The 27,804-nt window shown below is 42.0% G+C and overlaps 1 protein-coding gene across 1 annotated transcript in view; it reads left to right on the top strand.

Moving 5' to 3' along the window:
- The window catches only part of DKK2 (dickkopf WNT signaling pathway inhibitor 2), a 154,941-nt gene extending 128,704 nt beyond the window's left edge, over window positions 1-26,237 (top strand). The window contains exons 3-4 of the mRNA XM_073602017.1: window positions 23,575-23,721; window positions 24,992-26,237. Coding sequence (XP_073458118.1) covers window positions 23,575-23,721; window positions 24,992-25,242 — 398 coding nt within the window. The 3' untranslated portion in view covers window positions 25,243-26,237. The remainder of the gene's footprint in view (window positions 1-23,574; window positions 23,722-24,991) is intronic.
- Window positions 26,238-27,804: the final 1,567 nt, after the last annotated feature.

Genomic DNA, 27,804 nt, shown 5'->3' with positions numbered 1-27,804 from the left:
TGATGGGGACAAGGGCCTCATCCCCAAAACGCTGGGCTGTGGTTGTAAGGGTCTGCGGGCAGGGGGCTTATCAGAATCTGGAAACCCCCTTTTAACAAGGGGCCCCCAGATCCCGGCCCCCCCTACACGTGAATGAGTATGGGATAAATAGCACCCCTACCCATTCACCGAAAAAGTGTCAAAAAGTAATAAAGACACAGACAGTTTTTTGACAATTCCTTTATAAAAAAAAAACAAAACAAAACTGTGTCCCCCGATGTAGATCCATCATCAATCACGATGGCGCCACCACTGCCGGACCCAAAAAGTATAAAAAAAGCTCACCGCTGTTAGCTAAGGCAAACCACCAAATACCTGGCTTGCGTTTGACAGTCATAATATAGGTAAGGGGCAGAGCCACCAGGCAACATCGCCGACCAGTGCAGAGCCCTCCTGCCCCAAGGCACCAACCCCCCCATGTTGTAGGCATGTGGCCTGGTATGGTTCAGGAGGGGGAGGGCTGCTCCCTTTCCTGGCCTGCCAGACTGCGTGCTCGCCCAATATATTCTCGGGAACACCTTGACTCCAGAAGTGCACAAAGCATGGATTTCATGCCCCTAACATTTATGGAACCCGATTTGAGTGTTGTTTCTGATAATATTGAAACGTTACCATTATCTGAACGCGCCTGGCTAATCAGCCACATAGGCTTTGTTGTGTTTATTTATGATTAGTCTGAGTTCTCACACTTTCCACCTTGTCAAATCAGAGAATTCTTTGCATTCACTGAGAAAACTTAAAGCATTCTCTGAATGAGGCCTGTGCCAAGCAGCTGACCTTCTGTATTCAGAATGCAGCAAATAGCTGCTGGGCACAGGACCCTAAAGTTAGTGGAAATCGCTGGAGTAGAAGTCTCTACCATAGTGTTTGCAGCTCCTCAAGCAGGGTTTCTCAATCTTTTTACCTTTAACCTATAGAGTAAATATTAAACATACCTATTTAATGTGAAACACGTGCTTGATTTTTCTTCTGCACAGATTCTCAATTCTCTGTCAACCTTGAAATAAGCAGTGGCCAGATACAGTGGGTCAGTAGGGCAGAGCACAGTAGGTCAGCAGGGCAGAGTAGAGGGGGCCAGCAGGGTACGTTACATTGGGGCAGCATGGCACATTACATGGGGTTGGCTGCAGGGTATGTTTTGCATTGACTTTTGGAGGATTCAGTGATCTATAAATATGTATCCCTATTACCTTTAATTACCTATAGACAGGCAAAATATATAGGTGATCTGTTGGTACATAGTAATTTCTAGGTGAAATGCACATGTTTCTGCCAGATGAAAGGCACTTACAAATGTAGTTCCTGTTCTGTGTGTAAATACATCTACACTGAAAGACAAATAGCGCTTTCCACCATTGGAGTTCTATATTCCTCAAAATTTGCCAACTACACTCCCTATATAGGGAGTATTTATATCCTCCTCTGTGATTGTAGGGGGATTTATGCTGGAAACACAAAGTGCCCCTATAGTGTAAGGATATCAGATATGACAACCAGAAATCATCTTTGGCTCATCTTGTTCTTTACAAGCATAATACTTGTGTGGAAAATCCTTTATTTTGGGTGCTTCATAGAATACATAAAGATGAAAGCGAGGGTGAAAAACACTTGTTAGGGCTGAAAAATAGGTGGATTAATAGACCAATATTTCTCCTGGCCTTAACAATTCAATTAATTTTGTCTGTATTATATAAAAATGTGAAAGGAAAAGGGAAAGGCAAATAGAGGGGAGGAGAGAGAAAAAAAAGGGGGGAAAAAATTGCATCTTTTTTATATTTGCGGATTATACACTGATTGAATGCTTTTTGCAGTTGGGCTGTTTTTTTTTTTTTTTTTTTTTTTTTTTACTTTTACTTATACAATTATTGACTTCTGTATCACTGTACTCTAGTGGCTTTACCATACCATAAGATCTGTCTCTCTCAGAGATATTTTTTTAACCTACATGGTTGATATCCATCTTCTTTAAATTTATATTATCCAGCACTCAGGAAAATTCCTCCAAAAAAAAAAAATACCCTTAGCAACTGAAACCAACTTCTCCCCCTGGATGAGTATAGTAAATCAGTAAAAAAATACCAGCACTATAAGTCCTCAAATCATATATCTCTCATGAAGTTACTATATCATGTCCCTGTATCACTGCACTATAAAATTATCAATGTTTCCACTTGGGAATACTTCTTGCAATCACTCTATAACAACTCCGTGCTACTCTCACCAAATGATCAGATCTGTGTAAATCAATGGGTAATATCAAGCTTGATATCATTACAGTTATGGCCTCCGGGTGTCTCCTTCCTTCTTCCAGATCCAATGACCACATATTCTTCGGTCCCTCAAATCCTATGGAGGTTTCATTAAAAAAAAAAAAAAAAAGCACAGAAAAATGGCAGCTACATTTTAAATATAAAAATATGCTTATATCAATCATTAAGTGCAATGCCCCAAATACCAGTGAGATAGAGGTGCGTGCAACCAAATCTCCCGTCCATCAATTACACCATAATGCACGAATCACATGCAAATTGATTCTCACCCGAAAATCTAACCCTGGAATTGCATAGGGTCACATAAGGCATGATGCAATATACCATAACCACCCGGGATTATTTTCTGCCTTCCAGATACACTGTTCAAACCTCCATAGGCACCTTAAATTCCTCAGAAAGGCAATACAGAGAAGGCAAACCTCACAGTGTAGTAAAATCTTAAAACACTATTATCCTAATAAAATTGTGCTTACAAGAGTCAAGGATGTAATACATGCAATTAGTACAAACAAAGATGGCAGATACCCAACGTCCAGTTCCAGCCCATTGTCCGACGTCACTTCTGCGATGCATTTCATCACATTAACTTCCTCAAGAGGATCTCCTTTTTTGTTCTTACCATAAAACCTCCTCAGTTTCAATGTATTTTCATAAGAAGTTTGCAAAATTACAGGGTATTACAAGCAAGTGTTGACCATAAAGATAGAAACAGTTCATCATCAAAATAGGAGAGATACATAGTCTCATGCCACTGTGCAGTCCTTTAAGTGCAGATTTAAAAAAAATGGGTATGGTCAGGCTCACATCTGAACAGAGAGCCATTATTACTTTAGTGTGAAAAAAATGTAGTTTATTAGAGAAACATTTTTGAAAAGTTAATGAATTATGCATAATGTGATAACTGCTCACCTATTTTCTAGAAATCAGTTGTGCAGGGTGTCAGTCAGTACTAGGACAAGGTCATCTAGAGTCCAGGGTGAACATGCCAAACTGCCAACCCCCCAAAAAAAAGAGCTCTATTCTGCAGCCTTACCCTCTAAGCATAAATTCCCTCTCCTCCCAGGACAAATCCACCCCTGATGATATCTCCCCTCCCAGCACAGATCTTTGCCCCTCCCATCCCAGCTCAAACCCTTTCTCTCAGCAAACCCCCCCCCCCCGCACAAATAAATCCCCCCCAAAAAGATAACTCCCCCCCCAGAACAATTCATACCCCCTGCCACCCCCTAAATCCCCCCCAACACAAATCCCCTCCCCACCAATCTCCTTGCAGTGCCCCCCCCCCCCCCCATGATCCCACAGTGCCCAGGGCAGCTGCATCTCCTGGCCACCCCTTGCCCAGGCCCTGGTGTCAATGACTGACTGCTTTTAGTGTAATTCTTTATGATGGAAACTTAATTTAAACTAAAATTAAATTCCAAAATTCACATATGCACAGCAAGGTTAATATAATAGTAGCACAAGGCTCACAATATGACTCCATGTTAGAACCCTCCATCTATATGCTAAGATTTCAAGTAATTAATTGGCTGCATGTGGTCCACGAAGCCTAAACCCCATGATAAAACAGTGAAACTTGACTGCTTTGTGCCATATTTTATTTCTTATTATACACTTCCATAAAATCTACAAATAGTTTGGCAGTATAATAAAATAACATTTCCAAAGGATATCCCATTTGGTGGTACATGCTAGTGTTTCCACTTAAGAAACCATGCCAACAGATTGTTGCTGCTGAATACTACAATGAAAGCAGACACAAGCGTATCAGTTTCAGTGGAAATTGCACTGGACTTTGTTATGAGTGTTCTGGCAATGTCAAATCCAATTTAGATGATGAAGTGTTTTCACAGCTTTTTAAATGCAGTAATTCCTTTATGAATGTAAAGGTATTGCAGGCTTATTTGGCCTGCACCAGCACCCATCAGGTCTGTTCTCTTATTTCCACTTTTTAAAGCTGGGGGAAGCTATACCATGTACAATAGTATAAAGTGCCTCATGCCATATTTTTGCGCAGCTGTGACTATTTACTAAACTGTGCCATTAAAGGGTTAGTTCACATTAAAAAACACTCTATGCAGCCACTATACACAGTGGCATCATCCTAAGCTAATGAAATTTCAAAAACTATACCTCTCTTTTGCTAACATAACTGTAGCCTACCAAAAAAATTGCAAAGGCTTTTTATGGTTCTGTCCTGTCTTCTTACTAGGACAGAGCAGCAGTTAGGATGAACGACCCCTAGCACTACAGGAAAGAGCATAGTGCACATGTGCAGTGTGGTCTGTTGCCCGTCAGCTCAGATGAGTTCAGTGGCTACAACAAGAGAGAGAGCACACTGCATGTGTGTGGTCATCAGGAAAAGGATGGTGCTTCCTCCTGTAGCACTAGAGGGCACTCATCCAAATAACTGCTCCCTCCTCGTAAAAAGACAGGCTTGAGCTGTGAACAGCATAACATTGCATAAATGGCCTACAGGGTATGTTGGCCGAAGAGAGTCATAGCTTAAAATCCAATGGCAGTTGGTGGTATATTTTTTGGGGGGGCGGCAAACAATGCACCCGCAGCCCCCCCCAGTCCTTTGGCAGCTTCCCCTGTGTCTCCTCTTCCTTGGCATCACGGCGGCCTCCGCCGTGCGTCTCCTCCCTCCTCCTCCTAGGCGGCCAATAGGATCGCTTCTGGTTTCGCCTAATTGGGTGATGGGCCTCAGGACCCACTTCCTGATTGGCTGGGAGGAGAATCAGGAAGATAATAGTGAATATTAATTCGCTATTGTCACACAACTGGGTTGGCTCGGGGAGCAGTGCTCTGCACCCCGAGCCCATCCTTTTTTGAAGCCAATTAGAGCCTCAGGCTCTAATCATGTACTTCTAAAGAAAAAAACCCCATTGGAATCCATGCGTCCAGTGCCCTGCATATAGATCAGGGGCCGGGAGCATGGATTAGGGGGGCAGCACCCCTGAGCCCCGTATGGACGGGCCGCCACTGTTAAAATCTGATTTGCTTAGGCTGGCCATAGATGGTTAAAATCTCAGCTGGTTCAGCAGGAATGGGCAGGCTGAATGTATCAAGTAGATCAATCGATCAACTTGGGTACAACCAGCCTGCCGGATTCTCCTGCACTTATCGCTAGCGGCTGCTATAGCCGCTAGCAATAATCACTGTCTTTTCCCAGCGGGGACAACTTCCCCCGCCTCAACCCGCCGCTGGGAGAAGACAATGTCTCAGCAGGAGGGATTCCCCTGTCAGCACTGTCTTTGTTGATGGGGGAATCGTGCAAATTTCTTTCCTGCAACCCATTGCAGGAAAGAAAATCGCACTGTATATTGCCAGCATTAGGGTGATGCTGTGTATAGTGACTGCATACATTTCTTTTTAAAGCGGAGGTCCACCCACCACTGCAAAAATTAAAAGCCAGCAGCTGCAGACTTTTAATAATCGGACACTTACCTGTCCTGGAGTCCAGCGATGTTGGCACCGCAGCTGATGTTTCCATCAGTTGTCGGGTGCATGCCGCCTCCATTGTGAGTAAGGGAACCTGGCAGTGAAGCCTTATGGCTTCACGCTGGGAACCCTACTGCGCATGCTCTCCGCTCCGCTCCTCTCTCCTACTGGCCCGGCGACCGGGCAAGGAGGAGGGAGCCCGGCCGGTGACATCAATACCCGCAGCTGAGGCCCCCAGAAGTGGGAACAGGGTACCTGTGAAAGACAGGTATCCTGTCCCCCCTCCCCCCCGAAAGGTGCCAAATGTGGCACCGGAGGGGGGTAGGAGTACAACGAGCGGAAGTTCCACTTTTGGGTGGAACTCCGCTTTAAAGCTTTAAAGGTGAAAAAATGCAGCTTCAATTAAAAAGGGTGTACAGTCTCTCTCTTTCACGGGTTCTTTTTTTTTACCTCTCTCTCACTTTCACTCTCCTTTTTACTCTCGCATTTTCTCTCTTTCTCCCCCTCTCTGTCTCCCTTTCTTTCTCATTCTCCCCCTTTTTTCTCTTTCTCTATTTTAGTTTCACTTTCTCTCTCTCTCCCACTTTCTCCCACTTTCTCTCTCTTTCTTTCTCATTCTCCCCCTTTTTCAATTTTTAGCTATTTTATTCTTTCTCTTGCTCTCCCTCTTTCTTGCATTTTCTCTCTTTTTTTCCCTCAATTTTCTTTCTCTCTCGTTCACTTTCCCTCTCACTTTCTCTGATTCTCTCTCTCTCTTTCAACCTTACAGACGATACTATTTTGGCTCCAGCCAGAAACTGGGACGAGCTGAAGCAGAATTGTGGCTGGAAAAAACAATCATGCAGTCCTCTTTTTCTATGCCCAATTTCCTTGTACATGTGTATTTTTATGACAACCAGATTATACATCAGGGATCAAAAGAGCTGTGGCAGAGCAATGTTATAAGTGCTGCCTCTCCAATGCCCCCTTTGTTCATTATATTTATTGAACAATTGGGCCTCCATTTACTAGTTTTATTCTTGGTGTGCTATAGTGTTTGAATCAATGTCCTGTACCCAAGTAGTTTAAGAAGACATTGTTCTGCCTTCTTGGTTGGCTGCAGTTGATGAGTGATGGAATTATATGTTCCTTAGTCACATAATAAAGACTCTTGCAATCTGTCATTTTCTCAAGAGTCCACATAGGCAGGCCATCAAGACTAGTATGTACTCATTAGGTTTATTGTTTTGGATCTTATTGTACTAGACACAAATATAAATTCTGTGCATACAGTACATGCCTCTAATATGCATAAAGAACAACGAGGCTGAACTGTGTACTGTTCAGCTGTCTGATTTCTTCTATGAATGCTATAATCGTGTAATACTCTGCAATCTATGGTAGGGTAACTGTTCCACCACTGTTGCATACAAGGTGGTATCAAAAAAGTTTTGAGACTGGCTCTGTTTACAAGAGGGTACTTTATTTATCTATGTTTACACACTATCACCTTCAAAATGGTCCCCTTGCATAGCAATACAGCGCTCCCAGCATCCCTGCCACTTCTGGAATGTGTCCTGGAAGTCTTCTTTTCAAAGCGTGTCAATCACCTTCTGCGAATCGTGGTGAATCTCCACAATGTTGTCAAAACGGCGTTCTTTGAGTTGGCTGTTCATCTTCGGGAGGAGGGCAAATTCCACAGGAGCCAAATCTGGCCAGTAGGGTGGGTGCAGAAGTGAGATCATGTTGTTTCCGGCAAGAAACTCATGTTTGTTCTAACTTGCTGTTCATGATGAAATAACACACGTGGTCAGAATAGCACCAGTTTCACAGCTCCCGATGTACACAGGATGATGTCTTTTGGCACACTGACTTTTTAAGGTGCATGATTGCAGCATTGTGCTGCCATCTGTTGGCGTGTTACAAAACTAGTCTCAAAACCTTGATACCACAGTATCGTAATAAATGCAGGTATGTTAGTGTAATAAGAATTTAGTAGACATTTGTAGACATTTTGCCAAATACTTGCAGTTCATAAAAAAAACTTGAGGTAAGAAAGCATAGTTGTCCAGGGCTTTGTTCACACCATATCTGCTAAACTGCATTTTTCCATACACCGCTGTGTTGTGAAAACAATTGTTTTCTATGTGCACCCCAAATTTGTGCAGTGGTGTGTAGAAAGATGCAGCTCAATAGACATGGTGTGAACAAATTTGTTTTGTAGGGGCTCATTCAAATGAGCACAGAGGGCCATATAACAACAGCATTCAGTGCATTTCTGTGCCTGAGAGTCACAGATGTTTGCACTCATCCATCATTGTACAGATGAAACTGTTCAGATGTGCATACATCCACAGTGTCTGAAAGCCTGTCATTGATCTGTAAAGGCTGTTGGCTGCAGCTGTGCGCTAACACCTGTGATTCCCACATTCGTACAGAAATATGCTGAGTTCTATCCATGCATGGCTTTCTGCACTCATGTGAATGAGCCCTAAGGCACAGCTTATACAACAGTTTCCAAGAGAAATGTAAGAATTCAGTGTCTTGAAAAAGTATTCATATGCCTTGAAATTTTCCACATTTTGCCATGTTACAGCCAAAAACATAAATGTATTTTATTGAGATTCTATGTGATAGACCAACACAAAATGGCACACAATTGTAAAGTTGAAGGAAAATGATAAATGGTTTTCAAGAATTTTTACAAATAAATATCTGAAGTGTTGTGTGCCTTTGTATTCAGCCCTCTTTACTCCGATACCTCTAATTAAAATCTAGTGGAACAAATTGCCTTCAGGAGTCACCTAATTAGTAAATAGAGTCCACCTGTGTGTAATTTAATCTCAGTATAAATGCAGTTGTTCTTTGAAGCCCTCATAGGTTTGTTAGAGAACCTTAGTGAACAAACAGCATCATGACGGCCAAGGAACACACCAGACAGGTCAGGGATAAAGTTGTGGAGAAGTTTAAAGCAGGGTTAGGTTAAAAAAAAAACATCCCAAGCTTTGAACATCTCATAGAGCACTGTTCAATCCATCATCCGAAAATGGAAAGAGTATGGCACAACAGCAAACCTACCAAGACATGGCTGTCCACCTAAACTGACAGTCCGGGCAAGGAGAGCATTCATCAGAGAAGCAACCAAGAGGCCCATGGTAACTCTGGAGGAGCTGCAGAGATCCATAGCTCAGGTGGGAGAATCTGTCCACAGGATAACTATTAGTCATGCACTCCACAAATCTGGTCTTTATGGAAGAGTGGCAAGAATGAAGCCATTGTTGAAAGTCTGGGTCAGATGAGACCAAAATTGAACTTTCTGACCGAAAATCAAAACACTATGTGTTGCGGAAAACGAACACTACACATCACCCTGAACACACCTTCCTACCATGAAACATGTTGTGGGGATGCTTTTCTTCAGTAGGGACAGGGAAGCTGGTCAGAGCTGATTGGAAGATGGATGGAGCCAATTACAGGGCAATCTTGGAAGCAAACCTCATATTATATGGTTTTGGTAAATCTAAAGACAAAAATCTGCAGAAAATCTAATAGTGTGTATGGGGCTTTAAAGCCTGCAAAAGACTTGAGACTGGGGCGGAGGTTCACCTTCCACCAGGACAATGACCCTAAACATCCAGCCAGAGCTACAATGGAAAAGTTTAGATCAAAGCATATTCATCTGTAATGCCCCGTACACACGGTTGGTTTTTCCGACGGAAAATGTGTGATAGGACCTTGTTGTCAGAAATTCCGACTGTGTGTAGGCTCCATCACACATTTTCCATCGGATTTTCACAAAGTTTGAGAGCAGGCTATAAAATTTTCCGACAACAAAATCCGTTGTCGGAATTTCCGATCATGTGTACACAAATCCGACGGACAAAGTGCCACGCATACTCAGAATAAATAAAGAGATGAAAGCTATTGGCCACTGCCCCATTTATAGTCCCTACGTACGTGTTTTACGTCACCGCGTTTAGAACGATCGGATTTTCCGACAACTTTGTGTGACCGTGTGTATGCAAGACAAGTTTGAGCCAACATCCGTCGGAAAAAATCCATGGATTTTGTTGTGGAAATGTCCGAACAAAGTCCGACCGTGTGTACGGGGCATTAGAGTGGTCCAGTCAAAGTCCAGACCTAAATCCAATTGAAAATCTGTGGCAAGACTTGGAAATTGCTGTTCACAGACGCTCTCCATACAATCTGACAGAGCTTGTGCTATTTTGCAAAGAAGAATGGGCAAAAATGTCACTCTTTAGATGTGCAAAGCTGGTAGAGACATACCCAAAAAGACTTACAGCTGTAATTGCAGTGAAAGGTGGTTCTACAAAGTATTGACTCAGGGGGGCTGAATACAAATGCACGCCACACTCTTTAGATATTTATTTGTAAAAAAAAAATGAAAACCGTCTATCATTTTCCTTCCACTTCACAATTATGTGCTACTTTTTGTTGGACTATCACATAAAAACCCAATAGAATACATTTACGTTTTTGGTTGTACAAAATGTGGAAAATTTCAAGGGGTGTGAATATGTTTTCAAGGCGCTGTATCTCTAGTAAAAATGATCAGCAAGCTAATTGAGTAGGATTAGGACCCAGTTAGCATACAAAGGTGACGTTAGGAGACTAATAGACATCGATGTCTACTTAAAGAGAACCTGTCAACTGCACTATGTATTTATATATTTACTTGACACAGCCTTATTTTTTGTATTGTACCAAAATTGTTTGTAGTATATTGTGTTTGTGTGAACTAAAATTAATTTGATTTCAAATATGGATTTATAAACAGTTGTACTAATATTGTGTAATACAAATTGCAACTGTCACCACTTTATTCTACTGGATCTCTCCTTACAGAAAATATAGAATGTCTTGGGGGTTTTCTTGGGGGGTAATCTTCAGGCTTAAAATCGCAATTACAAAATGCCTTGTATCTTTTCACAGAATGCAAGGCATTAAGTGAATAGACAAAAGGAGATCCTGTCGTTTGTCCACCCCCTCTTCGGTCCTCATCCAGTCACAGAAAGTCTTGAATTCTTTGGAAAGAATACAAAGGGAAGGGGAAAGTAAAGGGAGGGCAAACAATAAGATCTCTTCACTGTCGTACTCACTAAATGTCATCTCCAAAGCACTGAAAGATCTCTGTTCTTTAGCGGGAGGATTTGTACAGTAAAAAGCATCCAGTCGGACACAGGACACATTTCACTGGAGGTACATTTTTTGACTAAGGGTATATCCTAAAAAAACTTTTACTAGAGATCAGCTTGAAAGCCTAACCCTGTGAATTACACAAATATGAGTAAAGACACCCGACACTATTGAGGTTACATGCTTGTTAATTCTAGAAGGTAGAGAAATTAGGTGTTAGGCTGGCCATAAATTATACAATTTCCTTATTCAATTTCCTTTAGCTCTACCTTTAACCAGAGGCGTTGCTATGTCTGCAAAAGATCTGGGGTTAGAGCCCATAGCAGCGGTCACCAGCCTGGGGGGGCACTCCCTTGGTAAGCAATTATTCACAGGCAAAGGAAGGCTGGTGTTGGCGTTTTAATCATCATGGCACCATGGTTGATATGGTGTCAGGGTGATCGAAGCCCATTGTTTCTATTGTTACATTGTAATGTATAATGAAGTGGTTCAACTCACCATAATGCAGAATCAGTGGGAGCCCGGAGTGTGTCACTTGCCACCGTCATCTATAACTATATGTGGATTGTCACTTGCCACATTACCTGCCACCAATTGCAGATTGTCACGTCACTTGCCACCATTTGCAGATTGTCACTTGCTACGCCACCTTCCACCATTTGCAGATTGTCACTTGCCACGTCACCTGCCACCATTTGCAGATTGTCACTTGCCACCATTTGCAGATTGTCACTTGCCAGATCACTTGCCACTATTTGCAGATTGTCACTTGCCACCATTTGCAGATTGTCACTTGCCATGTCACTTGCCACCATTTGCAGATTATCACTTGCCACTTCACTTGCCACCATTTGCAGATTGTCATTTGCCACCATTTGCAGATTGTCACTTGCCACCATTTGCAGATTGTCACTTGCCACTTCACTTGCCACCATTTACAGATTGTCACTTGCCACGTCACCTGCCACCATTTGCAGATTGTCACTTGCCACGTCACTTGCCACCATTTGCAGATTGTCACTTGCCACGTCACTTGCCACCATTTGCAGATTGTCACTTACCATGCTAGCCAATGCCACCAATAGTGCATTGTCGCTGCATTGGTGGCAGCCTGGCAGCACTGGTCCATTTAGTGAGGGCAGGAGAGCAGAGATGTGCGGCGGGCAGTGAGAGATGATGTAATCTCTCTGCTCCCTGCCGCACCTCCGACATTTAAAAGGCCCGTGCTGTGAGGGCAGAAGAGCGCTGATGTGTGGCGGGCAGTGAGAGATGATGTCATCTCTCTGCTGCCCGCCACACATCACTCCCACGTTGAAGTGGCCCAGCTGTGAGGGCGGAAGAGTGGTGATGGGCAGAGAGAGATGATGTCATCTCTGCTCATCTGCCTGCTCATCTCTCCTCCACCTCCAATGCCACCCGCTGAGACTCGGGGCTATGGACTCCACATTCGGAGCTCCAGTCTTGATAGCCATACCCTGGCGATGCCTATGCCTTCAACTATGTAGTGCAAGGGCCTGCCTGATTTTATACAAATTGAAAGGGTTTAGGTTTGACCTCATATTATATGGTTTTGGTAAATCTAAAGGAAAGTTGAACAAGAAAATTGTATAGTGTATTACCAGCCTAATACTCACTTTCATTTTTGCTCTAGTATGCTTCCTCATCTGTGCGACTGGTCCCTCTAAGACGTTCCAGCTGGAGGTTGCACACTAACATTATCAAGTACTATGCAGGGTCAATGCAATGACCTTAAAGTGTATATGAGGATGGTGAGGTACCTCCCACAACACTAGACATGTGTAATTTGTTTCAGTCCAAATATAAATTTGAATGAATCTTTGGTCAATTAGAAATTCAAATGTATCCGAATCTTTGAATGAAATAGTAATGAATTTCCTCGAAATTCATTTAATTTTGTTTCGTATATTAATTTTCTAACGAATTCCACGTTTTCATAACGATTCGTATTCGGATTGGTCAAAAAATGATCGACCGATTCAAATTCTGCGTGAAGAAAAGCTTGTTTTTGAAGAGCGGGCCAGGAAGCCAGCCACTACATCCTTAACAACAAATGACTCGTCAGCTGGGGTGCCCCCCCCCAGTGTGAATGAGTATGGGGTACATACATACATACATACATTCACCAAAAAAGTGTAAAAAGTGAGTAAAGACACAACACAAGTTTTTAACAAATCCTTTATTAAAAAATAAATAAAAAATGTCTTCCGAAGTAGATTCATCGTCAATCGCGATGCCCGTCACACCGTGACAACAAAAAACAAAAACCCTCCATTCTCGTCGAGGTTCCTGCCATCTGCATGCTTTGCAGTTCTAAAATAGCTAAGGGGTGGGGGCTAGACACGTGTACACTGAAATATTTCGTTTCGGAATTTCGTTTTCGTCCAAAAAATAAATTTAATTAGTTACTCTCGAAATTCGTTTTTATTTATTTTGTTTTTCGTTAAAAATTGCATTAGTCCGAAAATCCAAATTAAGGTCGAATCTGTCATTGAAGGCTTATGGTGTCTGTCGAATGTTCAAAGAAGATTCAATGGAGCAGCTAAACTGTACGACGCCGTATAGTTTACCTGCTCCGTCGAATCTTTTTAGAACTTTCAACAGACACCATAAGCCAAAGTACGTGTGTACTTAGTTCTAGCTATTTTACTGCTCCTCCTCTTTGGTTACAGTCAGCCAATAACATTCATCATCATCATTATTTTTATTTATCTTTTCTCCCCTACGTTGAATCTTTCCTCTCTATGTCGAATCTTTTCTCTCTATGTAGAATAATCTTGGACTAATAGAGTTAAGGTTAGGCACATTCGACCACAGGTTTGATGGACACAGATTGTTATTGTCATCATCATGTCGAATCTCCTATCTATATCGAACTGTTGTAGCAACGAAAACGAAAATAAAGCATTTGTTTATGTTGGATCTTTCGTTTTTCGGATTCTGCACTTTCGTTATCGTTTGTTAAAACGATAACGAAAATACCTGAAATTTGGACGAAAATGCATTCGGACGAAAACAAATGCACATGTCTAGTGGGGGCCACCTGGCGACATCTCCGGCTGGGCCCGTCCCCTCCTGATGTCATTGACCAGGGCATGCTGGGTTGATGACATCACAAGGGAACGCGATCACCCGATTACATCATCAGGGGACTCTGCCCCTTAGTTATTTAAGAAATATCAGATGGCAGAGCAGGCAGATGGTGGGAGCCTTCAAAGAGCCTGGATGTTTTTTTATTTTCTTGGGTGTGGGGGTGCGACGGGCGTCGTGATTAACAATGAATCTACTGCAGGGACTTTTTTTAAAATTTATTAATAAATGAATTGTCAAAAACTCATGTTGTGTCTTTACTCAGTTTTTTTGTGAATGGGTAGGGGTACTATGTATACTCATTCATATAGGGGGGGGCAGGATCTGGGGGCCCCTTTGTTAAAGGGGCTTCCAGATTCTGATAAGCCCCTCACCCTCAGACCCCACAATCACCATCCAGGGTTGTGGGGAAGAGGCCTTTGTCCCCATTAACATGGGGACAAGGTGCTTTGGGGCTTGGCAGAGCCCACTCTGCTCCAAAGCACCCCCCATGTTAAGGGCATGTGGCTTGGTGTGGCTCAGGAGGGGGGATTCTCGCTCGCCCCCCCCCCCTTTCCTGGTCTGTCGGGCTGCATGCTCAGATAAGAGTTTGGTATGGATATTGGGGGGACCCAATACGTTTTTTTTTAATTTTGGTGTGGGGTTCCCCTGGTATGGATTGGGGGACCTCACGCTCTTTTTTTTTCTGAATTTTTCATTGCTGGCATTCTTTTGGTTACATTTCAGCTGTCAGTGGGAAAGCCCGCTAATGAGTCACTGATTGTTAAGGACCCGGCGGCCAGCTTCCCAGCCCACTCTTTAAAAACCAGCTATTTTTTTTTAATTAGAATCATTCAAAAAATTTGGTTAGAAAATGAATAAACAAAACTAAATTAAATGAAACGAATTGAAAAAATTCTGCAATGAAATTAGTAACATAACATATCTATCTAATGAAACTAAATGAATTTTTCTGTTCTGTACATGTCTACACAAAACAGAGCATCAGATAATAGAGGACAGCTCGGGAGCCTGCAGGGGCATTAAGTAAGACGAGCAATACAGCTTACTCCTTTAACCCTTGTAGTGCAGGGAGGGCACTGCAAGTGTAATTTCTGTATAACTCCCAGAGTTGTAAACACTGACCTAAGAGATTTCGATATGTATTTCTTTTTATTGTTCAGCAAATGTGATGGTTGGCCTAACTGACTGTTTATTTAAATTTCTTTATGGGAACAACAGAAAATCCTTTTTTTTTTGCACATTTACTTTAGTTTATAAATGATCTGTTCTTACTGGCTGAATGATTATAAAAATATGCTACACATGGATTATCACCAGCAAAATGAACAAGGACAAATAAGAACTGATGCGGCATCTGAAATATTCTCCATATGTTTCCATGAATGAAGGAATATTTCAAAACAAAAAGTCTTTATTTTAACCATTTCCTGGGTGGTTATGGGATGCATTAGTTTTTTTTTAACATAACTTGCAAAGAATTGGGCTGCATAAACTGAGATAAATGCAAAAAACTCATAAGTTGTTCATTTTTTTTTCTAATAAAATGTAAACTATATAAAGGACATTTAAAATGTTATCTTATGTTATATCACTCTGTATCTAAATTGTTCCAGCCTGGGGGACATTTTTTAAGAGTCAGCAGTAGGGATGAGTGAACGGTTTGGCCCGAGCATAAGTTTGGGCCGAACTTTCGTTGTTCGGATGTTCAGCGAACATCCGACCAAACGGTCGTTCAACCGCTTGTTCGGCCCCACGAACCGACCACAATGCATTGCGGCGCTGAACAGTGCATTGCAAGCCCTGATTGGCTGAAGCAATGAAAGCTTCAGCCAATCTGGGCACAGAGCACTGTGTGAGCATAGTGAGGAGGACCATCATTCAGCTTTGCATAGTGTGCAGCTAGAGTAGGGACAGCTCAGATAGTTTCAGTGTAGTGTAGTGAGAATGTGTCAGTAATCTTTACATTAGTGTATAGCTAGAGTAGGGACAGTTCAGATAGCATCAGTGTAGTGACGGTTTGAACACCGTCTATTTGATTGCGCTACTGCCAGTTTAACGCCATTTACTTCTGTGTGCGTTACTGCCAGTTTAACGCCATTTACTTCTGTGTGCGTTACTGCAAGTTTAACGCCATTCACTTCTGTGTGTGTTACTGCCAGTTTAACGCCATATAGTTCTGTGTGCATTACTGCCAGTTTAACGCTATATAGTTTTGTGTGTTACCGCCAGATTAACGCCATATAGTTTTGTGCGTTACTGCAAGTTTAACGCCATTTACTTCTGTATGCATTACTGCCAGTTTAACACCATATAGTTCTGTGTGTGTTACTGCCAGTTTAATGCCATATAGTTTCTTGTGCGTTACTGACAGTTTAACGCCATATAGTTTTGTGTGCGTTACTGCCTGTTTAATGCCATTTACTTCTGTGTGCGTTACTGCCAGTTTAACTCCATATAGTTTTTTGTGCATTACTGACAGTTTAACGCCATAGAGTTCTGTGCACCACTGTACGTTTTGCGCATTATATTGCGGTATATTATAGTGTATCCGTGTAGTGTGTCTGTGTACTGAGTACTCAAATTAAAGTGCACCAAACACCACTTTACATTGAATAAAGTGCATCTACGTACAGATTTCCATTTCTTCTTTACATTTGCTTATAAGCACCGCCCCCTCCCTCCCAATAATGTCTGGGAGGACAACAAGGAGAGGCAGACGTTCCCTTGGCACTGTAAGGGGGCTAGCAACAAATGTGTCCACAGGCAAAGGTGGACGTGGTGGTCAGTCCTCAGGCAGGGCATCATTTCCTCTGTTTAGTTAGTTTGCCCGTTCTATCCAACCACAGCATGCAGAGGAGGTGGTGGACTGGCTTACTAAACCTTCCTCATCCTCCTCATCCTCTGTCATGCAAGAAGAGACAAGTGTGCAGTCCCCTGCAGTTACCAGAGTGGATAAACCTGCCTCCTTGTCCACATCTATTCCTGCCATAGCCCCAACATCAGCCATGGAGGAGTCAGCTGAGTTATTTGACCACAGCGTCAGCCACTTGCGCCTTGATGATGCCCAGCCATTACTGGATCCAGATGTTGGTTCTGAGGTTGAGGATGACAGGAACATGATCCTAGAGAAAGGGGAGAACACTGGTAGACAAATTGGAATTCATGTTCCCACGGCCGCAGCGTATTGCCAACTTGTCTCCAGTGGTAATGATGATAATGAAGATGGAGGAGATGGAGATGATAATGATGATGAGGTCACTGATGCAACTTGGGTGCAAGATAGAGCAGAGGAGGAAACTGAAGGTGAGGCGGCACAACACTAAGGAGGCCGACATCAAGAAAGAGTTGAGAGCAGCCACCCTATTCCATCACATTCTGCAGCTGCTATCTCCCGGCCCACTCCCCAAAGCTCAGCTGACTGGGCCTTTTTCAGCACATCTGCAGTAGATCGCACTGTTGCTATCTGCAAACTATGTCTCAGGCACATCAAAAGTGGCAAAAACACCAGCCATTTGGGTACCACAAGGCATTTAACATCCAACCACTCAGCACGTTGGCAAGAGCACCTAAAAGCCACACAAAAGGGGACACAACCTCCTCCTTACCCACTTCAGTCTGCCCCTGCTATACCGAGTTATTACCTCTCAGCAGCCTCCACTGACAGGGATGATGGTATAGCACAGTGTGTCCTAGCATGACATCTGCCAGCAGCACACCACCAGCTGTAGACTGTAGCCAGCAAATTTCTCTGCCCCATCTGCAGCAGCGGAAAAAAAATACAGTCCCTGCCACCAACATGCCCAGCGTCTAAATGCAAGCTTGTCAAAGCTATTGGCTCTCCAACTGCCTTTCAGCCTGGTGGATTCTGCTCCTTTCTGTGAATTTGCACAATGTGCTGTACCCCAATGGCAGGTTCCCAGTCGCTACTACTTTTCACGTAAGGCCGTTCCATCTCTCTACCATCACTTGGAAGGGAATGTTCTGGCATTGTTGGCCAAGGCAGTCAGCCGTAAAATCCACCTTACTGCTGACACGTGATCCAGCAAGCATGGGCAGAGATGATATATTTTGTTCACAGAACACTGGGTAATGCTGCTTGCAACTCGAAAGGCTGCAGGACAGGGCTCAGTGCTGCAGCTTGTTGTGCCCCCACATCTCCATACAGCAGGTGGCGATGATGCCAGACCTGTGAGCTCTACACCCTCCTCTGCCACCTCCATGCCCTCCTCTGCAGAATTGCCCTATGAACATCAGGTACCCCCTAAGTGTTCAAAGGGCTATTCCATGAGTCAGGCTAAAAGGTGCCAAGCAGTGCTTCAGCTGGTGTGTTTAGGGGACAGGACTAAGGGGACCCCCCCAGGCACTATATTGGAAGCAATTATTCATTTTTATGCGTTAACTTTAAAAATCAAAAAATCACTGCTCATTTAAAAATTACGTTTTTCACAAACTTTTTTTTTATTGATACATGTCCACTAGGGCAGGACCCGGACCCCTATAACCATAGTGTGCCCAATTACTTGCATATAAGCCTTAAAAATGGGCACTTTTGATTTTGGAAGTTCAGGTCCCATTGACTTTAATGGGGTTTGTTATTCAGGTCCGAACTTTGGTGGGGGTTCGAAAGTTCTGGTGTGAACCAAACAGGGGTATGTTGGGCCCATCCCTAGTCAGCAACTACAAATACTGTAGCTGCTGACTTTTAATATAAAGACACTTACCTGTCCAGGGAGACCGCAATGTCGGCACCCCAAACCGATCCGTCCATCGGCTCCGGGTGTAGGCGCTGTAATTCTTATTAAGGGAAACAGGAAGTGAAGTCTTGCGGCTTCACAGCCTGTTTCCTACAGCACATGCCCAAGTCGCGCTGTGCTTTCTGAATGGTCCCGCTGTCTTCTGGGACCTGTGTATCTCCCAGAAGGCATCGGGGGGGGGGAGAAGGAGGGGCTGGAAGTGTTGTAGATCACTGCACAACGATGCAGCAATCTTACTCAAAAATGGGTGCTGATGCCTGGATTTGACAGGTATCCACTCCCCCGAAAGGTGTCAAATGTGGCAGCAGAGGGGAGGAGGAAACAAACAAGTGGAGCTTCCCCTTTTGGGTGGAGTTTCACTTTAAAGTGATATTAATCTCTTGCAGACCAGCCACCGCAGTTATACTGCTGTAGGTTGGCTCGGCTGAGCAAATCTCCGTAGGTGTACGTTGGGCTTGCACACTGCGATTTGTGGGCATGCACGTGCCACCGGAGGTGCGCACTCACTCCCATTGGCCAGCGGAGGAGCTGCGATCGTACCCCGCAGTGACTTACACAGGGATCTCCCTGTGTAAACAAGACAAATCTCCATTCTGACTGGGGAGATCACACAGATCCTGTCTTTCTGTTATGCAGGAAGATGGATATGTGAGTTGTTCCAGTGAGCCCTTCCCCCATACAGTTAGAACACACAGTGAGGGAAAACAGTTAACCATTTGATCGCCCCTGATATTAACCCCTTCCCTGCAAGTGTCATTAGTACAATTATGCCCTGTACACACGATCGGACATTGATCGGACATTCTGACAACAAAATCCATCAGATTTTTTCCGATGGATGTTGGCTCAAACTTGTCTTGCATATACGTGGTCGCACAAAGTTGTCGGAAAATCCGATCGCTCTGAACGCGGTGACGTAAAACACGTACGTCGGGACTATAAACGGGGCAATAGCCAACAGCTTTCGTCTCTTAATTTATTCTGAGCATGCGTCGGATTTGTCTACACACGATCGGAATTTAAAGGATCAGATTTTGTTTTCGGAAAATTTTATATCCTGCTCTCAAACTTTGTGTGTCGGAAATTCAGACGGAAAAAGTCAGATGGAGCCCACACACGATCGGAATTTCCCACAACACAATCCGATCGCACTTTCTCCATTGGAAAATCTGACCGTGTGTACATAGCATAACAGTGCATATTTTTAGCACTGATTACTGTAGTAATGTCACTGGTTCACAAAAAAGTGTAAAAAATGTCCGTTAGGTGTTTGATCTGTCTGCCACAATGTCGCAGTCCCGCTAAAAATCACCGATCACCACCATTACTAGTAAAAAATAAATAAATAATAAAAATGCCATAAATCTATCCCCTATTTTGTAGACGTGGTAACTTTTGTGCAAACCAATCAATTTATGCTTATTGGGATTTTTTTTACCAAAAATATGTAGCAGAATACAAATTGGCCTAAAGGTCCATTAGCATTGGGTACAGCATTGCACGACTGCGCAATTGTCAGTCAAAGCGACGCAGTGCTGTATCGCAAAAAATGGCCTGGTCATCCTTCCGGGGCTGAAGTTGTTTTTAAACGTTTTTTTTTTTATAACAAACATGGTATACTTATCTGCTCTATGTAATGGTTTTGCCCAGAGAAGCCCAGATCCTCCTCATCTTGGGTCCCCCGCCGGTGCTCCTGGCTCCCCCTCTTTTCAGAATGCCCCCTTTTGCTATGAAGGCACTCATTCATGCTCATTTCTGAGCCCCACTCTGTGTGTCCATAAGACATACAGAACAGGACTCGGCCCCGCCCCACACTTTCTCCTCACTGACTATGGTTGCCAGCAGCCAAAATGATAGGGCAGTTGCTCTGGTGCACATCGCTGAATCGCGATCGGGCACAGGTAAGTATCAGGCTGGATTCACACCTATGCAGTTTTGGTACTTTTTGCATTTTGCAGATTTGCACTACAGTCCATTTACCATGATTTCCTATGGAACACGATCTGTAGTGCAAATCTGCAAAATGCAAAAAGCACTAAAAATGCATAGATGTGAATCCAGCCTTAGGGGGAGATGCATACTGAAGGTTTTTTATCTTTATACATATAATGCATGAAGGTACAAAACCTTCAGCCTTTAGAACCATTTTAAAATTTCTATCATGTAACAGCTGAGTATTTTTTGCTGTAACCTCATAAAACTTAAGGTCTACACTCAAGCTCCTGTAAGTTCACCCAGTGTTTCCTGCAATGGGTGCTAGCTGGGCAGGAGTCCGTCCAACTCCTCACATACTGTGGATATGCATAGAGAAAGAAGGTCCCAAACACCACACACCTAGCAAACCATTAGTAAACTGAAAACAGCCTCAGCCAGCTTCAGCCAAAGCCGCACCCCGCAGGTTCATGGTTAAGCCCCGGGGGCGGGGTGATGTTCGTATTATTTGCTGTTTCACAGTTAGAAGGCATTTTTAGCAAACTGACTGTAATACAAAGATTTACTGGCTGTTCAGTACTGCGTGAACCTTGAAAAAGGGAGAACACCTCAAAAGCTTGTCCTGAAAATTTGGATGTTAATAAATAAAAAAAGCACTGACCGTACTTGACTGTTTTTGTTGCAAGTTTATAGTACAAAGAAAAATAGTGGCTATTGTGCAAAGATGTAGCTATAGAAGAAGTTTTGGATCCTACCGTACTAGATTATGGATTATACAGTACCTAAAGGGGTTGATTTACTAAAGGCAAATAGGCTGTGCACTTTGCAAGTGCAAGTGCAGTTGCTAAAATGCTTAGTAAATTAGGTAAAGCATCACTTTGCAAAGAGTACCCAATCACCTGCAAGGAAAAAAAAAACTGCATTTTTGCTTGCATGTGATTGGATGATCACGAGCACAGAGCTTCTGCTCATTTACGAAGCTCTGGAGCAACTGCATTTGCAAAGTGCACAGTCTATTTGCTATTAGTAAATCAACCCTGGAGTGTCTCTCCAGGCAAAAATAATACATTTTTTTCACAACGTTTTCACAGTAAAAATCTGGTGCAGCTGTGCATAGTAACCAATCAGCTTCTAACTTCAGTTTTGTCAATTAAGCTTTGACAACAACCTAGAAACTGATTGGTTACTATGACCAGTTTTAGTAATTCCCTCCTATCATTATGCTAGTTTGTCACAGTCCTGGAATTTACATAGAATTAGCCTGGTATCCTGCCACAATCCTCCATATGACATGAATTCCTGCTCCAGCCCAACAACACTGTTCAGTCCACATGCAAATGCAGATCCAGGCTTCCAAAACCCTCTGGAGCTATTTAAAGCTCTATGCACACTTGAAAATTACCATCATTTTTACCTTCTCCTTTGATTTTGCTTATTTGTGCAGCGGATTTCCACGCTTGAAAATTCCACCAGGCACTATATTGCCCATCCACCAGAAGCTGGCAGCATTGTGTGCATATGCAGAAATCTGCTGTGGATGTGTAATCGTTCCACCAGACTCTTCCAAAAGCCTAGAAGAGACCATTGGTGCATTTGCGCATGCATGGGTTTTTTAAAAATGGTAATGTGGAAGCGGGGTGCAGGGAAGTAATTCAGGAGCAGTTTAGTGCTACTTTAATTTCACTCATCCCTAATGGTAAAGTATACCTGCCCATGACGTCCAAGAACGGGGTCATGTTTTGTAACTTTGCACTTGTAAAGATTACTGTTTTTTTTAATGGACCTGTGCCCTAAAATTCTATTTTCCTTTTTGTTTGCCTTTTTATTAAATTACAGTCTGGACAATGTAACATTTACCATATTTAAAATATAAAAAGCAGTAATGTGACTTGCATCACCAATAATAAGCAGAAAATGCCAGTTAGTGCTCTCAGATAGTGGCAGATTCAGCAGTAGGAGATTACGTCCCTTTTTTTTTTTTAGCTAAAACGTTTGGTTTACTGGTTGCTTTTTATATCTACTCAAACTAGCTGTTTGAAAACAGAATTGGTAACAACTAGCTAACCTTCTTCTTTAAGGCTACATTCACATGTTTTGTGAGGATGCACAAAATCACACCAGTTCTAATCACATAGGGCAGCCCATTCATTTCAATGGGCTGCTCTACATGCAGCAAAGTAGCTCATGCATCATTCTGAGTGTTTTTTTTGCTGCATTTGGTGTGCCGTTAATAATGGATGGTTACGCAAACGTGAAGTTTCGTAAACACGCACTAAATTGCATGATTTTATGCAAGTTCATGTAATCCTAAAGTGTGAATTCAGCCTTGGAGAAGTCTGTTTTCAACAACACAAAGTCATACCTCCCAACATTTTGAGATGGGAATGAGGGACACCTACCAACAAACATATGTAGGCATAGCACACGCCCCCTGCCACACCCCCTTAAAGGAGAATTTAACGCCCAAAAAATTATTGAATCTACAAGGGCTTCTTTTTACCATTACTATTCCTTTATTTTTACTTTTAAAATGCACAAATGCAGCAATTTAGAAATTGAATAAAAGGTTTAGCATTGGAAAACACTTTTCGAAAGATAAAAAGTGCATTTTATATAAAACCATATGGATCAGACCAAAATGAGGGACAAATGAGGGGGAAAGAGGGACAGCGGGACATTGCTCGAAATCAGGGGCAGTCCCTTGAAATCAGGGACAGTTGGGAACTATGACAAAGTCCCTGAATATGAAGAATCCTAAAATGTTACCAATTTATAGATTTCTGGAGTAAACATTCTCAGTAAAAAAAATAGCAATGACTAAAACTGCACTTCATAAAACAAGGATAATGTGGCATTTATGAAAATTGCATTGTTATATTTTACAGGTATTTGCATTCCAGTTGCTGAAACTATGTTGACACCTCATATACCAGAACTTGAAGGGCACCCAAAGAAGAACAGTCACACATCTAGTAAAGATATGAACTGGCAAGATATTAGAAGACATCACCCTAAAATGCCCCATATAAAAGGTAGGACTATATGCTGCTATATAAAGAAGTTTCATGATTTTACATAAGACATGTACATGTGTGACAGCAGGGTTATCAAATAATAAAGACATTTTCATATCTTTATGGAGGATCTGAATCGTCCAGGGTCGGGTACTAGTTTAGGTCATGAAGAACACAGCTCCTGAATTAATTGGCAGTATCAGTGAGAAAGGCAGAGAGGTGATTTAAAAAAAATCTAATATTCTAAAACCAAACCTTTTTTTATAGTTTTGATAGCTGCTGCCTGTTTCCCATTAGGGAGACTTTCTGTTCTGAAGACACAACACAAAGTGAAAGGTAATCCTCTCTTAAGCCCCATACACACTATTAGATTATCTACAGATTTTTGTCTTCAGATTTACCAAAACCATATAATATGAGGTCTAACCTTTAGAGTTTTAATTTGTGTGCAATCAGGCAGGCCCTTGCATTGCATAGTTTTGGTAAATCTGAAGACAAAAATCTGCAGAAAATCTAAAAGTGTGTATGGGGTCTTAGTCAGTTGTCACCACAGCAAGTGCCCACATTAAAAAGATGTTCCCTCTATTCCTGTTGCATTGACATGTCAAAATTAGTAGAAGTTTCTGCCTGCCACCTACACCAAATGTTCTGATTTTTTTTCAGGCAGTCTGTGTGGTCATAGGTCAGTTTCCTATATGGTAACTTTTTAATAATCTCGGCTTTCCATTGTTGTAAGGTAGGCACTCTCTCTTGGATCCACGATGGCTAATGCAGAAAGGTGTGCAGATAAATGGTTAATTCTTGAGACTCAGGTGGACCAAGCAGGCATAGCAAGGAACCCATGAAGTCATGCAAAAAAGGATATTATTTACTTCAAGTAAGCCTGAACCAAAGCAGGTGGAAAAAGAACCCGGGGGCACTTGACACTTGACACAGCCTGCAATATTTTAGTTTGCTGGTTATTTTTGCCCATACTAAGACTGTAGTCCTAACAAAACTAAGATATACTCATAAGCTGAAGTCACATGCAAGATCTTCATACCAGCAGTATCATTCCTGAGACCACGTCATATAGAAGGATCTTCTTCTAAAAGGTACTTACAGGATCACATTTTTCCTGTTAGCTTCACCACTTGGGTTATGCCTCAATTAATCATTAGTTTCACTGCAATTTTTTTAAAATGTACTAACAAAACCTTGACATGAAAAAAAAAAGAAACTCTTGCCTTTTTTGTGTGTCATCATACTTGTTTGTTATTATTGCTGATTTTTGTTTTTTAATTTATAGGACATGAAGGAGACCCTTGCCTTCGTTCAACTGACTGCATTGAAGGTTATTGCTGTGCTCGCCATTTTTGGACCAAAATCTGCAAACCAGTACTACGACAAGGAGAAGTTTGCACAAAGATACGGAAAAAAGGCTCTCATGGATTGGAGATCTTTCAGAGATGCGACTGTGCTAAGGGCTTGTCTTGCAAAGTATGGAAAGATGCCACATTTTCTTCAAAATCAAGACTGCATATTTGTCAGAAAATCTAAGCCATTAGAATCATTGATACAACAGATTGTTTTCATGAAGGAGGATACTATTGATCCACATATATGAAGGACATTGGGTACTGAGAATGACACTGAACTGAAAGGGGATGTATATTATGAACTGGAGCTAATGGACCTTTCCTGTGTAAATAAACAATTTGTGACATTGACATTTCATAAAATGGCATTTATTATGGTAACAACGCATGCCCACTGATTTTACAACAATATATGAGCATTAAGTATATAGACATTATCTTCATTTGTGTATTCTGTTGAAACACTTTAACAAAATCCAAACATAGTTTTTTTTTTTTTAAGTTTTCTGTGCATTGGCATAGAGTGCTTTACATTAAAAGTAGAACAGATTTTGTCCAGAGAGTACAGCTACAGTGTTTTCACATGATGATCAATCATACTGGATTACAGTTACGGTATATCCTGTTCTTTGTCAAAAAAGTATTTTTCAGAACACAGAAATCTGGGTCAGCCAATTACTGACAACTACCATACGTTTATAAAAGCTCAATTATGAATAACAGATCTATGCAAGTCAGATATTGCTGACACTGTGCCGACCAGATCTTTATTATTAAATTATACCAATTAAGAGAAAGCACGCCTGCTCAACACAAAGTTCACTGTGGCATTTAAAATGGTTAGCGCACATGTGTTAGCTGTCCAGTTTGATACACTACAGTGTTTTTTTTGTTTTTTTTTGTGGTTTACAGAATTAATATCATGAAAAAAATGGTATAATAAAAAGAGCAAGGCGACACTGTATAATTTGTTAACTAAGAAGAATATCATCATTGTATGATGTTTATTACAGTAAAATAGAAAATATACACAGAACATATGATAGCGGTGGCTGCTTTGTCTTTTTCATCAGCATTAATTGCCTTTCTTATGCTTTACAGTTATTTATATTGTTCATTATAGACGCCCATGTTCAGGCTCTGATCTGGCTTTCATTAAAAATTAAATAAAATATTTATATTTGTTTTTTTTTATTGCATGTAACTGTGTTTTGAAAACTAATAAGTTACATGCAAAGGGTCAAAGTGGTGCAAACATGTAAAGGCTACCATTTAGATAGTTCTGACTGTTAAACAAAAGTTTGGGACTGTGGCAGCAAGATAATAGCGCCAAAGTTTTTTGTGAACACTGTTATTGCAAATAATGCATAAACAAGAAATTTCCTCACCACCAAATACTCAAAGCTTCAAATGTGTTGACACCTGCAGGGATCAGATTTTTAAATCTCAGTATATGAACTTCAGCAGGTCACACCTCTCAATGAAGCTGGTTCACACTTGTCGGGGTGGCCACGGTGGTTTCAAAAAGGGTCCTGTGCATTTTTGGGTCTGCTTCAAATGCGAATTCAGGGAAAAATTCACACCTAAATCACACCTGAACCAGACCCTGGACTTCAAACCACAGCCACATATATGTGAACTCAGCCGGAAGCCTTGATTTCCATACATTGCATTGATAATGGTCAACAAACCGGAAACAGCTGTGCAGTTTAAAATAAATGGCTCTATACTATTTGGTTATATATGTGCTGTAAACCACTTAAGGTGTAGTTGGCTCTGAGGTATAAAGGGATGATGTCCATGATTTCCTAAAATTAGGAATAAGCTCCTTGTCTTTTTGATCTGTGATGACAAGTACATACCTTCTGTATGAAGAAAGCTCTGCCATCGTTCACAAAGAATTAATCGCAGGCTTTTCGGTTCCTTTGATCCCACCTCCCCATAACCTGGTCTGGTTATATTATCACTATGATGTTTTAAAACTGGACATAGCATGGCAAACATACCACATACCACTTTAACTAAATTAAATTGAAAATATATCATGTAGCACTTACTTGGGGAAAAATTTGTTGGGCTGTGATCTGTTTTTTAATGCTAATAGTGGACCTAGTGACAGAATTGCAAGTTCTAAAGCCATTTGCAAGTCACACAATACTGAAATTTTCAGTTCTGTAAGGGCTGGGACCCATATGATTGTTGTTTAATCAGTAGTAAAACCTTAGCCTAGCATAGTTGACAAAATTTGAAATACATTTGCAAAGGTCACTTTTCTGTTGAAATGGCTTGCCATGCTAGTTATAGTGCTGTGATTGATCACATCTAAAAACTAGGTCATACATGAATTACACCCTTTTTCTGACCTCTGTAGCTGCAGGCACAGTTAAGCAATTCACCTTGAAAGTTCAAAACAGAAGTGCTGTAGTCATTCTAATTGTCAGTTTAGCTTTCTGTGCCTCCCCCATCCCAGAACACTCACTCTATGTTTACTTTAGAGCACCAGGGATCGGTTTCATGGCAGCCAACTATCCCAGGGACCAAGGAGGGGGCTGGTCAGTGGTGGTGGGTGGGTCAGGGAATGGGATCTTTACAGAGTCTGTCCTCAGCCCCCCTTCACACCACAACCCTCCTTTAGAGCACAGTCCCTCCTTTATATTGGTGTCTACAAACCATGGCCCAGCTAATAGCCAATAATCTGTCAGACTTGTGGTGAGTGGACCCGGGCCGCAGCTGGAGGGGCCCG

The sequence above is a fragment of the Aquarana catesbeiana genome, linkage group LG01 (assembly GCF_042186555.1).
Source record: "Aquarana catesbeiana isolate 2022-GZ linkage group LG01, ASM4218655v1, whole genome shotgun sequence".
Taxonomy (NCBI): domain Eukaryota; kingdom Metazoa; phylum Chordata; class Amphibia; order Anura; family Ranidae; genus Aquarana; species Aquarana catesbeiana.
This window is presented reverse-complemented; position numbering and strand designations above follow the sequence as displayed.